We start from the raw sequence: 13,672 nt of genomic DNA on the forward strand, positions 1-13,672 counted from the left end.
TTCAGAGACTAAAACAGAGCGGATCAAGATTATTTTCATTTAGTTTTATAACAGAAAACAGCAAGCATGCACACAGAGGCTCATTCCTTCCCAGTACATGTAGGGATATTTTAGAAATAAAATTACCTTTAATTTTCTGTAGGGGTAAACAGCAACTGTAGCAAATGTCAGCAACGTTTATATACTATGTTCTTGCCAAAACACTGCCCTGCAGAAACCCCATCATCATCATCATTATTATTATTGTTGTTATTGTTATTGTTATTATTATTATTATTATTATTAATATGTAGCAGTAGCAACAATAGCATTATATACTCTCAGCAATAGTTGCTAGTAGCACCAAAAATGATGGGAAAGAAAGCCTTTGTGTTTTCTGCTCCAGCCACTTGTAACAGTTGCTCACTGTTAACCTTGTTTTAGTAGTACTACCTGGTTTCCATTGCCTGACTGTATTTTTTTTTATGTGTGTGTACAAATAGCAGATGAACAGGAGCAGTAGTGGGAGCATTGTTAGAAGTGCTACTACCTGCTGTACACGCAGGTAGTAGCACCAGTAGCTGGTGATAGCAACAACAGTAGTAAATCGAGTTTGCAAAGTAATTGTCATCTTTGTAACTGGCTGACTGGATTTCTGTTTTTCTCTGTTAAGGTAAAAAACTTAGGAAATAGTCCGAATAGAGTGATCAGGGTTTAATGAGTATTTGAAGAGGTCAAATTCAGTTTTTTAACATTTGAGGTTTCTGCAAGACAGTGGTGCACATTTTGCAACTAGAGGTTGACTGATTATTCTTGCCTTGTTGCCAATACTGAATTTATTTGGTTATTATGATATATGACAGATGCTAAATATTTGACAGAATATTTCAGATTGGATTTTTATGAGATTTGTCACAGTAAATCTGTCAACCTCTACATACAATATTCCTGAATGCATTATGTTTGTAATAACAGTTTGAGTTTTTCCTGTGTATTTCAATGGCTGAGGTAAGTTTACATGGTGCCTCTGGTAAAGAAATTTGTATGGAATTTCTTTCCTGCGCAAAAGCCATTCAATGTCCATCATACAAGCACATTTAACATACATGCATCTTCTCTGGAAACCATATATTGAACCAATATATGTGAATAAGGTGCTTGGTATATGTTGAGTATCAGCAAATAAACATTTCAGTCCATTTTATTTGTGACAGACGTGTAGAGGTTGGTGTATATTTCTCTGGTGTTTGATATAAAATATGGGTAAATGCCATTATTTTGGTCTGGCCTCATACAGCCAGATTTGAGCCCTTTTTAAGCGATACCAAGACATTTTGAATGTTGGTTTTCTTCATCAATCACTCAAGATAATACAACTGAGAAAAAGGGTTGTGTATTTGTAGCACCTGTCATTTGTTCTGAAAACCCATGTTTTTCAGTGTTTTCCTCTGTTTTAAGTATAATCCTCCACATAATGAAGTGTTTCTAAATGAAATAAAACACCCTTAAATTCATCATGCCAAGGTATCGTTATGAGGCTTTTGTCAGTCTGCCTGGCAGTGCTGTATATCTGTTGTTTAAACACCATCAGACATATTCAGGCTCTGGTTAGCAGAAGTAATACCTTCGCTCTAACCAAGACTGCAAATAATAGTGTCAATAATATTCTCATCCTGTGTTTAACTGTTGTTAGTATGATTTTTCTATGAAGACTGTATAAGTACAAAGTCAAGTGTGTATGTGTAAGGATGAGAGACACTCTGCTGTCATATGAAACACTTGATTGGTATCATTGTCAGGCCTGCAGTGAGTTGAATGCAGTTTTTATGTGACAGCAGTGAGGTTTGTGTATGAGCACATGAGAGGCTTTTTATATCTAGGTTTATCCACCAACCCTCCCTTTAGTCTTTTCTGACAGTGTCTATGTATGTGTGTTTGCGTTTGTTTGTGTGTGTGTGCGTGCGTGCGTGCAGGTTGGAGCCAGCTGGCAGCCATGCACTGTGTGATGCTCCCTGACCTCCTCGGCCTGGACAAGTTCAGACCTCCTCTGCTGGAGATGTTGGCGAGGAGATGGCAGGACCGCTGTCTGGAGGTAACACACACACGCACACTGACTACAGAGCTTCAAGCAAATGTTCCAGGTTAACCCTGTACCTTAAAAATGACATTTATATATAACAAACTGTAGTATATTCTATAAATCTTTTGAAAGAAATGTAATGCTGTCCACGTAACTGTTTTTATCAGCATAACGAGGCCACGTTTGTTTTGACTGTATCTCCAGAGTTGTGAAATGTTGATACTGACTGTGTCTGCAAAATAGTCACAGTCTAGATATTTTATTTGCTTCACATAGAATTAACATCACTTTACCCTCTGTGTGGTTTTAGGTGCGAGAAGCGGCACAAGCCCTTCTGTTGGCTGAGTTAAGAAGGATTGGCCAATCAGGACGCAAGGACACCATCGACATGTGGGCTCCCTACCTCCCTCAGTATGTGGACACAGTCAGTTCCCGTAAGTACTTCACTCTGGAAGAAATAAATCAGGAAATCTGTCTTTAGTTCTGTTGGGTCTTTGCACAGCTGAGCCAGTACAGGCCTGTCTGTCCTGACTGAATCAGACTGAATATCCATTTCATTTCACTTAATTTATTCAGTGTGACTTTGTGTCATGTTATCTGGTTTCTGTCGGGGAGAGGGTTTTTTTTGTTATCCTTTACCCTAAGTTGTTGTTGCATCCATCTCATCTACAGTTGTGCCCATTTTTGTTGCTTTTCTCCCGTCACAGTTTTTCTTGGATGTAGCAAAGTAGCTAGCAAGCTACGTACAGAGATGATGTCCCCATGATGTTCTTAATCCTGCCTACAAAGCTCTGATTGGTCAGTTGTTTCCGTAACTAGGGGATTGAGCACCTATGTCAGTGACCTGCTTATATCAGAAACATCAGTCTTTCTCTGTGTCCTCTCTCTCTACCCTCTTTCTTTCCTTTGCTGTCTTCTCTTTCTGTCTCTCTCTCTCTGTCTGTCTCCAGCTCTGTGTGCTCCCTGGTCTCTCTCTCTGTCTATAGTTAGACCTGCTGATGGGAAGAAAGGTGAATCTCCACCTTCTTTTACTAGAAACAGCCTTCTAAAATGCTCTGTGAGTGTGTGTGTGTGTGTGTGTGTGTTCAGTAGTCGCCCTGTGGTTGCTGAGGATGCTGGGGGTTTCTCAGGGGAGCAGTTTCCATGGAAACGGGCACCGGTCAGTGTTGTGTTACCACAGCAGTACCGCAGGCAGGGGAGGTGGTGGGAGTGATGGACCGGTGACCTCAGGGGATGAGGGAGGATGGAGGGGGGGGAGGGAACAGAGCGAGAGAGAGAGATAGAGCGAGGTTAAAGGGTCACTGAATTTGATCCGTGTGCTGCACAGCAGGACTGAAACAGACAGTAAGATGACTCCTGCTGGTCCTGGAAATCCTGGAATATCATGGGAGACTCAGGGAATGTGTTGAATGCCCTGGAGAATTTTTTTTGAACCTGAACCTCTGCTTGGATCTGTCTGTCCTTAAATGCCACATATGTCATTTTCACACATCTTGAACTCGACATCCAACCCTTTTTTTTCTTCCCATGAAACAGGGTGTGTCACCCTTTTCTGGTCTGTGACCCTTTGTTTTGGTTCCAAAATTCTCCTGACCCCTCTCCTTACCACTGCATAAAACACTCAGGTCTGCTTCTGTCCTGAAGCTAGCCAACACTAGCAGCGGTAACGTGGCTCAGAGGTCTGTATTTGAATGTAAAAAAGAAAGAAAATAAACTGCAGGAGATTTGTGGGATTTTAACCTTAGTGCTTGAAGATTACTGTTCTCTCAGAGACCCAGAGGAAAACAAAAAAAAACAAAAAACATTGGATTTTCGGTCTTAACGTGTAATATTTGATGAAATATCAAATAAAAAAAGTTGCCACTTTTTGTTACTACCCCTCTGCTGCGACTCAATGGGAAGAGACTGTCTAGGGAAACACAGAGAGATAAAAAGAAGGAAAAGATTACAATGAGTAAACCTGTGTTATTGTCCATATGGGCCTAACTGCCGCTTTAAGACACTTTAAAAATTATGAACTTATCCTTTAAAGTCACCACGACACCTGCACCGTGAAGTATAAACATATTACTTTAAATAAGTAATCCCAGAGTCATGAGTTGTCTTGCTAACACTGATAAGCAGAGTTTTATCATCTGACTCTCAGCCAGCTTTTTCTTTTCAGAGGAAAATAAACCTATCGATGATATAAAATACTATAAACTGTAGCGTTGAATATAACACTGACCCTGCTGTCATTCACATGGGAGGATCACTGTAACATAAGTAGTAGGGATGGGACTTATTTCTCACTGTTGACGCTATCATCAAATAGGCACTCTGTAGTCCTCTTGAGCCTCTCTCTCTCTCTCTCTCTCTCTCTCTCTCTCTCTCTCTCTCTCTCTCTCTCTCTCTCTCAGCTCCTCCAGCAGCAGAGTGCTTGCTGTTTGAAGGAAGACACCTGTATTTATCCATTAGCTTTTAGTGCCTAGGAAATGTCACTGAGTCAGTGACAGAGTCCCACTGTCGCAGCATGGGGCTGACCAGACAACACACACACACACACACACACACACACAGTGGTGGCCATGGTTGACCTTTCAGCTCTCCTGGTCTTTAAAAGGCTTTAACACAAAGGAAACAGGAGTTGTTAACCTGCACTCAGAGAGAGAAAGAGAGAAATAAACTGCCCACGCCGTCTCCATCATCATCGTCATCATCATCATCATCACTGCCATACCTCGTGACTAGCTTTTCAGCTTAAAGGAGCAGTTCAGCGTTTTGTCTTATTTTGTTTCTTTCGGGCAGTGAGACGAGAATATTGATATCAGTTTCATGTCAGTGTGTTAAACCAGGACTTGGTTAACCCAGTGTTGTATAAATACTGGGATGGAGACATGGAGCTAGTCAGTATCTGGCAACCTACCAGTCGGACGTGCTGCACAGCAGTAACTGACGAATAATGAAACAAGAGCGGGAAGCTTTAATCTTTGAGGTGGAAGACGTCCAGAGCTGCAGGGGGGGAGGCGTAGCAATGAAAGCCCAGGAGAGAGGCTACAAGGCTGGGCAGCAAAAAGAGTCAACCTAGGCGGGGCTGGATGGATGGATGGATGGATGGATGGATAGAGGGGGGCTCCACACACATTTAACACTCTCATATTCACACACACTTGATTAAACAAAGTCCCCAGCATTGTTCACCTTCACATACGCATGAACACACACAGTTTTAAGGGTCAAACTGTGTGTGAGAAGCAGCTGTTTCTTTGATCACTGAACAGCAGTCACCATTTCCTCTCTCTCTCTTTCTCTTCTGTTTTATTAGTTTGCTGTCTATCTTTATCACCCAATCCTGTGTGTGTGTGTGTGTGTGTTTTATTTTTACTTGTCAAGCTACTGCTGTTAAACATTTTCCTCCTCCTCCTCCTCTCTTCTGCTTTCCTTGTCATCCTCTCATCTTCTCCTCCTCTTTTTTGCATCTGTCCCTCTGTCACCCCTCTTCTTTTCCTTTTCCCTCCCTCTCCCCCTTCTCACGATGTCTGTTTTTCCTCATTTCCCCATTTTCTCCTCTTAAATTCCTTTCTTTCTCACACCATTGTTACTTTTCATTCTCCAGTCCTGTTGCTTTTTACTGACTTCTTTTTCCCTGCTTCCTTCGTTCCTCCTCTCTTTCCCTGCCTTTACGTTTCTTCTTGTCACCTTCCTTCCTTTGTTTCTTTCTGTTTTTCCATCCTTCATTTTACTTTCCTTTTCCATCTTTCCTGATTGTCCCCTCATTCTTTTCCTGCTTCTGTCCTTCCCCTGTCCTTCTTCCCTCTGTTTTTATGCTAAAAAGTCTCATATGAAATAACATGAAATAAAATGTCAGTATTTTCAATAGGTCTATTACCTGGAATAAACAAACACAAATGCCGAAAAGAAGCAAATAAAAAAAGGGAAACTGAAGAAGAGGAGAAAGATTGTGTGAAAGAACAGGAAGTATGTGTTTTAAACAGAGGAGGAGAGCGAGCAACAGACAGAGGAGAGGAGGAGGAGGAGGTCCTGGAGGTTAACAAGGCATGCTGGGAGCTATGTGTCATGGCTGACATGACAAGCTTGACCTTGGAGCAGGGCAGAATGTCTCCTCCCTCCCTGTTCTCCCCTCCTCCCCCACTGTCATCCACCCCTCCTCCACCACCACCTCCCTCCCTTCTTTTTCTCCCCCAGCTCCTGGATCTCTCTCCTTCTCATCCCCTTGGCCAGGACAGTTGAGTTATAGGCCTGAATGCTGTTTGTATGAATGGAGGATGAACCATGGACACTGTGGTGGTTCATAATGAGACACGATTTTATAACCCTGTGACGTTATCACAGTGACGGCGCTTCATCCTTACTACAGCCGCTGTTCAGCTTTTCAACCATATCCCCACAAATTGCTGTCAGATTGGACGATTTCTCAACTCATGGTTTACTCGTGAAGCCGGCGTTCATTCCAACTGCAGGGAGCGGTGTGCCATTTATGTAGGGAGGTGGAGGTCAGGGTAGTGAATGGTTGTGTAGCGTGTTGAGCTCTCACCTGTGAACACTTGACTTTACATCCTGTCACTGACCTGCAATTCATGTTTTATTAATGTTCTTCAGTGTTTTTTTTCTTTCTTTTTTTAATTCACCACCATGGTCTTTCCCTAATCCCTAAAAGTGACAATTTGCTAAACCGTAATTAAAATTTTTCAGTTTTTCTCTAACCATAACTGTACTAGCATTACAGTGCACAAATACTGTTAAAAGACAAAATGTTATGAATGAACAAATTCCATCGCATGGTTCTCATGCTGACTTTTTAAATATTTAACCAAGACTGAGAAGTGGCATGATTCTTGGTCTACGTCAGGCCTTAGTTTACCATCTTCTAACGGCTGCTTCGTCACGAAGCAAAAGTCATCTCTAACTGGTTTCATGAACATGACAGTGAGCTCAGTGAACTTCAGTGTCCTCCTCCGTCTCCAGACCTCAATCCAGTAGAACACCTTTGGGATGTGGTAGAACAGGAGATTGGCAGCTTGAATGTGCAGCTGATAAATCTGCAGAAATGATGAGACGCATCATGTCAACATCCATCAGTGGAAAGTTTCCACCATCTTGTGAAATCACATGAGAGCAAAGGGAGGTTATAATCACTTACATGTTTAGTACACGTTATTTATTTTGCCTTGGCACAGAACACTGATATGTTTTGCATCAATAAACCTGATGTAACTGAACAGAGAGAGAGACTGACAAAGAGCGCCCTCTGTTTCTACGGGAACATCAGTCAGCCCTTCTGTCCAATCACAGCGAAGCATCCGTTACATTTTAATTAAGTCCAATTAAGTTTTTATCACTTTAACATTGGAGATGGATAATCGGCAGCCGAGCTGTGTGTGTGTGTATGTTTGTGATACAAAGCTGTACGGAGTCATTACACTGTCAGCAGTGTGTGTGAGCAGGTTAATCGGAACATGGAGCACAATGTTAAATAGGATTAATCAATGTAATTACACATAGTGTAATTACAGTTTGTTTTTATTGCTCTCAGACTGTCCCTGTCCTCGTTTGATGTTTGTGTTCCTGTTGTTATTTTTCATTTTTATTTTCTACCCAAATGATCTCATTTCTGAAATGAGCTTTTCTTTCTTTGTGTGTGTGTGTGTGTGTGTGTACTTCATTAATTAGGCTGTTTTCTCAGAGATTAGCCCAGCACCAGCTCTGTTACCTTTAGTCGCTTCATTCATTAGCGCAGCATCATTCATTAGCCCCGGCCTCTAATGAAAAGCCACCCTTAATTGGCAATGGAGAGATAAGGGCTAAATGAAAACACTAAATACAGAGGAAGCAAGGGAGTATGTGTGTGTGTATGTGTGTGTGTGTGTGTGTGTCTGTTTGTGTATGTGTGTGTGTGTGCATTTCCATTAATTCTCTTGATAACAAGGAGGCCCAATAAACCTTTATTAGCTGCTTAACCAGGACAGTTAGCCTGATTATAAGGGCCAACACATACATACACACACTATGCACGATCCCAACCCTGCTGGGCTGTTTCCTGTGATGGTACAGGCCGATTTTTGATATTAACGTAAATGTTGTTAAATAAATATAAATGTCTCTCTCTCTCTCTCTCTCTCTCTCTCTCTCTCTCTCTCCTCTCTCTCTCTCTCTCTCTCTCTCTCTCTCTCTCTCTCTCCTCAGCCGGGACGGCCACAGAGCCCTCCCCTCCGGCCCCGCCCCCTCCTGAGGCCCAGCCGGTAGAAACCAAGGCTCCTGAGGAGGAAATGGACGTCACTGACGACGACATCACAGCAGGTAGGGACACAAATACACATACGTATCCAGGAGTCCATGTCTGAGCTGGTATAGCTGGGTTTGGTTCTTATGAGCAGTTGTCTGTACAGGAGCTCAGAGGAGAACTCCTGCTCCTTCAAATGAACAAGTTAAAAAGGTTTATCATCTCAGCGGAATGTCTTAAAGCCACTTTGTGTCTTCATATTTCACCTTTAAAGTTGCTGGGAAATGTTTGACTGTGTTTGTGGTGTAAAATTAAGGGACTCTTCTCTCCAGTGATCTGTGGAGCCTCATCTGGTTTCATATGAGAAACATTAAAAACCCATTTATCATTTATGCGCTGCTGAATTCAGGTGTTTTGCTCTGGTGACTCTGAATGTAGGTTAATCTTAGTATCTCTTAGTGTGTGTGTGTGCACGTGTGTGCGGGTGTGTGCGTGTGTGTGCACGTGTGTGTGTGTGTTTTCTAATCAGTGCCTGACAACCCATGTGCAATGCCAGTGTACTGTGACCCCCATGGTGTTAAAAGCAGTTTGGTGTTTAGTGTGCACACATGCTCTCTCTCTCTCTCTCTCTCTCTCTCTCTCTCTCTCTCTCTCTCTCTCTCTCTCTCACTCTTCCTCTCTCTCTCTCTCTCTCTCTCTCTCTCTCTCCTCTCTCTCTCTCTCTCTCTCTCTCTCTCTCTCTCACACACACACCCACATGCACACAGGATAAGGTGAGAAATTATTCTCCCCAGGAAACTTTGACACCTGCAGTACAGGTAGAAAACACACACACTTTTCTGGTCCATTTGTCTTTTGTCACATTTCCCCTGAATGTTTACCAGTGACAGACACACAGACAGGGAGACCAGTCTGGGACAGTCTTCTGTAGAGCCTACTGACAACACTCACACAGAGGAGAACATCTTAAGCATTACATTTCTCTTTATTGCTGATCACAGTATAATAGCTGGATAATTTATGTATATGGTGTATATATATATTGGGATTCACAGGTATTTTCCATTAAGCATTTTTCAGTTTTGAGCGGCTTTTGTTCCACATTCAGAGCTGATCATCATCATCATCATCTCGTTAAGCATAGTGAACCCAAACAGCACAGAAACATAGAATTAACTTATTTGTCTAAAGGGAAGTTTACATTATTTCAGCATTGGGATATATATTCTGAAAATGCCCCAAAACTGGCTCCAACACGCTGTTACTGTCTCTCTTCTACCCGCCTTCCTTCTTCCTCCCTCCATCCTTCTCTTAGACCAGTCAATATCACAGACGTGTGTGACAATTTATCATTTCTCGCGGCTCATTTTTCTCCTATTGACAGCAGTGTTTTTTCATTCAGTCTCTGCAGTATTAAATCTGTGAGCAAGACGCCTCAGACACCGAGCAGGCTCTGAATCTTCTCTGCTGTGTAGGAGAAAACTTTTCAGCTCCTGCTCGTGGTTTCACTGTCTTTCCCACTCCGTCCGTCCCTCCTTCCTCTGTCCCTCCTTCCTCTGTCCCTCCTTCCTTGTTTTGTGAACTCTTGCGAGACTAACTCTGTGTGTTGTTGAGAGAGAGAACCGTACTTTTATAGAACCAGATATTTTTGTTTGGGTCTTTGACATAATTCCACAGTGGCCTGTGGTTATAATGGTGATGTTTAGGGCTGCAACAAACAATTATCTTCAATATTGATTAATATATTGAATGTTAGATTTTTTTTTTAGTTAATCAAATAATTGTTCATCTTATAAAATGTTAGAAAAGTAAAAAATGCTTTTCACAACTTTGAAGAAAGGATTCTAGGTCAGTCCAGAACCCAAAGATATTCAGTATTCACACTGGAGAAGCTGGAACCAGAGAGTGATCGACATATTGATTGACCAGTGACTTGAATGATTTATCGATTATCAAAATTGTGATATCATAATAATAAGAAGTCCTAGAAATTGAAACAGTGAATGCCGCCAGTGCAGTTTCAGTTTTTTTACTGAAATTAATGCGTTAACATGTTAAATCAATTAATCCATTAGCCGATTGACAGAATGTCAATCTGATATTTTATGAATCGACTAATCAGAAATATAAAAATAGAGACAAAGGACGCAGACAGTCAGACAGACATGTCGAGTGTGATGCTTTACATTTAAGTGAGCTGTTTCCAGCAGGCGAGCTCATCAGGTATTCACCCCACAGCTCGCTTAAAGGACAGTTTTAGGTTTTTTTTCAAGGCAGCCCTTTTTGTTTTTGTTATATCTGCGTTAAAGGAGTTACTGGTTGCTTCCTCTCTACACCAAGAAAAAAAAAGAGGAGGAAAAGAGGTGAGGAATTAATGGAAGGGGAGGAAGGACAAAGATGGGAAGGGAGGGAAAGAGAGAAGTTGAGAGGAACAAAAAGGAAAAGAGAAGAGGGGACAAAGGAAAAGAGACAGAGATGTCGACAGCCACAGAATCACTTGGCTGCAGGCTGTTACCACGGCGATAGACTCATCACCTCAGTCTACTGTCTCCCCTGTTTCACACACACACACACACACACACACACACGCACGAACATAAACCTCTGTGTGTGTGTGTGTGCTGTAATTATGTCCCTAGCAGTGTCAGGGGATGTCATTAGGATCCACAGCACCCTCCTCCTCAAATACTCTCTCTCTCTCTCTCTCTCTCTCTCTCTCTCTCTCTCTCTCTCTCTCTCACACACACACACACACATACACACACACACTTGTACCTTGTTCTTTGTGAGGACTTATTGACATAATGCATTCCCAAGCCCCTTACCCTAACCTTAACCATCAAAACTAAATACCTAGCCCCAACCCTTACCTAACCTAACGTAAACTTGGCCTGAAACCAAACTGCTGTCCCTAAATGTCCTTAGTCTGTGAGGTGTGCATCTCAAACTGGTCCTCACAAAGATAGGAGTACAAGCAAACACACACACACTCCAGTTCAGTTCATTGAAATACTGCTGGAATGAATAATGTGCTTTGTACAGTGATACATGAAAAACAAACAGGTAGTGAACTGCTAACACTGAGGTAAAGAGAGGATGAGTCAGAGTCAGAAAAAAAAACAGGACAGCTATGCAGACCTCTACATTCATCCTGTTGTTTCCATCATCAGTGAAATCATCAATAAAAGCCAGTGTGCCAGTTCCACTCACGGCCATACATGACCAGCCCATAACAGAACCAGCGCCATGTTTGACAGATGAGGTGCTGGTTTGGGTTTTTTTTCTCCTCACTTTCCTCTTTCCATCATTTTGACAGAGGTTGATTTTTTTTATTTCATCAGTACATAGAACTTCGTCCCAGAGCTCGTCCGGTTTCTTATGTTGTGAGATTTACCAGGTGTTTGCATGTCGTGGTGAATCCTCTGAGGTTTCTTGATCGTTACTAAGGAAACATGTGCCTACTTTAAGAAATTTTTCTACACCGTGCAGATAATTTTCTGGTCATCCACTTTGCTACCTCTTCTACCAGCTCATTAGCCCTTTTCTCATTGTCCTGTGTGCACCTGCTTTTTCAGAGTGCCCCCAACTGTTGACTTCAGCAACTACCTGATATCTCTCAGATAGACTTTTTTTTTTTTTTTGGCCTTATCATTATCTTCTACACTTGCATGGTCACCTCTTCACGCCTCATGTAGACAGACAGCTCAACCTCAGTCTAAATGGCAACTCTCAGTCATCTCTGAGCCACGTGTGAACTAATGTTCAAATCACACACAACTGCCCAAGAAACCTTTTAGTGCCTAAGTGTCCAATTACTTTTGAATGCCTGCAATTTGGGCCCTGTGTGTTAAAAGGGCCAGATCTCACACATGGTTCTTTCAGTATTGAGGTAAACCTGCTCAAAGTAAAGCAGAGGCTTGGCACTTTAATGTGCTATCTGTTACTGTGTTTCAGATTGAATGTGCTGAAGCAAACAGCCTTTTAAATATCATTCAAATCTGATCACATCAGTGTGGAACAGTAATGTGGTTCTACACTAGAGGGAAGACTGCCTCCACGAACCGAGAGAGCGTTTCATCTCTGCCTCTGATGGAGAGGGCAACCCCAGGGAGGTCAAAGGTCCCTGCTGGACACAGCCCTGTCTCCCCCTCTTTCATACACTAAACCACACACACACACACACACACACACACATTTTCTCTGTGCTGGCGGGCATTTTGTCTTCCTCAGGATCCAGGGTCTTGCAGACATGATCAGCTGCTTGATTCCAGTCAACGTGATGTGAAATGAAACTAGAAATGGATACCTGCAGCACTTAGCGTCTGTTCACAGCAGTGTGAAATATTTTTGGATTTATAAACGATTGATCTTTGTATTCACAGTACAAATTAAGACTTTATGACATTATGATTTTCTCATAAGCTCTACCCATCATTACTCATGAATAAAACGTATTCAATTAAATGCAGATGTAGTAATTACACATAATAGAGTGAAGACACGCAGTGTTATTTTTAATTTCACATCGGTCTCTCATCCTGTTCAGATTTATTTTTTCTTCTCCTTTTTTTCTCCACCTTTTTGTCCCCCTTACTTATTCCTCATCCCACTCTCATTCGTTGTGAGGGGTCCACAGAAGCACAGATAGAGGTCAGAGGTCAAAGGTCAGGCTGACCCTCACCTCTCTGTGTCATTAGCCCCGTTGTGATTTGGTTAGCTGAAATGCTAGCCTCCCCTGTTAATCTAATATCAGAGCCTGGAGGTCGTTTGGGTCAGATCACATTTCTCCTCGGAGCAGATTGAACTTATGGAGAGATAAATGTTCAGAGCTGCGACTCTGTATGTTCTGATTGTTTCTGATGATTGTGTTTCTGCTGTTTTACACGGCGAGGGAGCAGCTGGCGTACGGCCATATTATTATATTACAGACGGCAGAGTGAAGTTATTGTTCAGATGTTATAAATGTACAGGAATGTATTTCAAGTGACTTTGGTACAGAAACTGCAATATCGAAGACAGTAGTACAGGACAGGTCAGCATGGTATAGTATTGTTTGGCATAGTATGGCATAGTGGAGTATAGTATGGTATAGTAAGGTAAGGTGTACTGTTGCATAGTGTAGTATTACTGTATATGGTACAGTGAAGGACAGTATAGTACATTATGGTGTAGTACAATATGGTATTATGTGAAATTGTTTTTTAGTGCCAAACCTGAGAACACAGGTATATATAGATATTTTTAGGTTCGGTGCAATTCACACTTTTCCTTAGGATGTTATTTGTATATTTTTTTCCATCCACCAGCACAAATGATGTATGTGTTAAACCTCCCACACACTCTGATATCTCAGAAAATTAAACTGATTCTAAAACATCACTGTACGGAAGCAG

At 41.9% G+C, this 13,672-nt stretch overlaps 1 protein-coding gene across 1 annotated transcript in view; it reads left to right on the top strand.

The window, feature by feature from the left end:
• Positions 1–13,672, top strand: part of LOC121195732 (WD repeat-containing protein 7) — an 85,975-nt gene that overhangs the window by 35,715 nt on the left and 36,588 nt on the right. Inside the window, 3 exon segments of the mRNA XM_041059383.1 lie at positions 1,953–2,071; positions 2,370–2,493; positions 8,243–8,356. Coding sequence (XP_040915317.1) covers positions 1,953–2,071; positions 2,370–2,493; positions 8,243–8,356 — 357 coding nt within the window.

The sequence above is a fragment of the Toxotes jaculatrix genome, chromosome 16 (genome assembly GCF_017976425.1).
Source record: "Toxotes jaculatrix isolate fToxJac2 chromosome 16, fToxJac2.pri, whole genome shotgun sequence".
Lineage (NCBI taxonomy): Eukaryota > Metazoa > Chordata > Actinopteri > Toxotidae > Toxotes > Toxotes jaculatrix.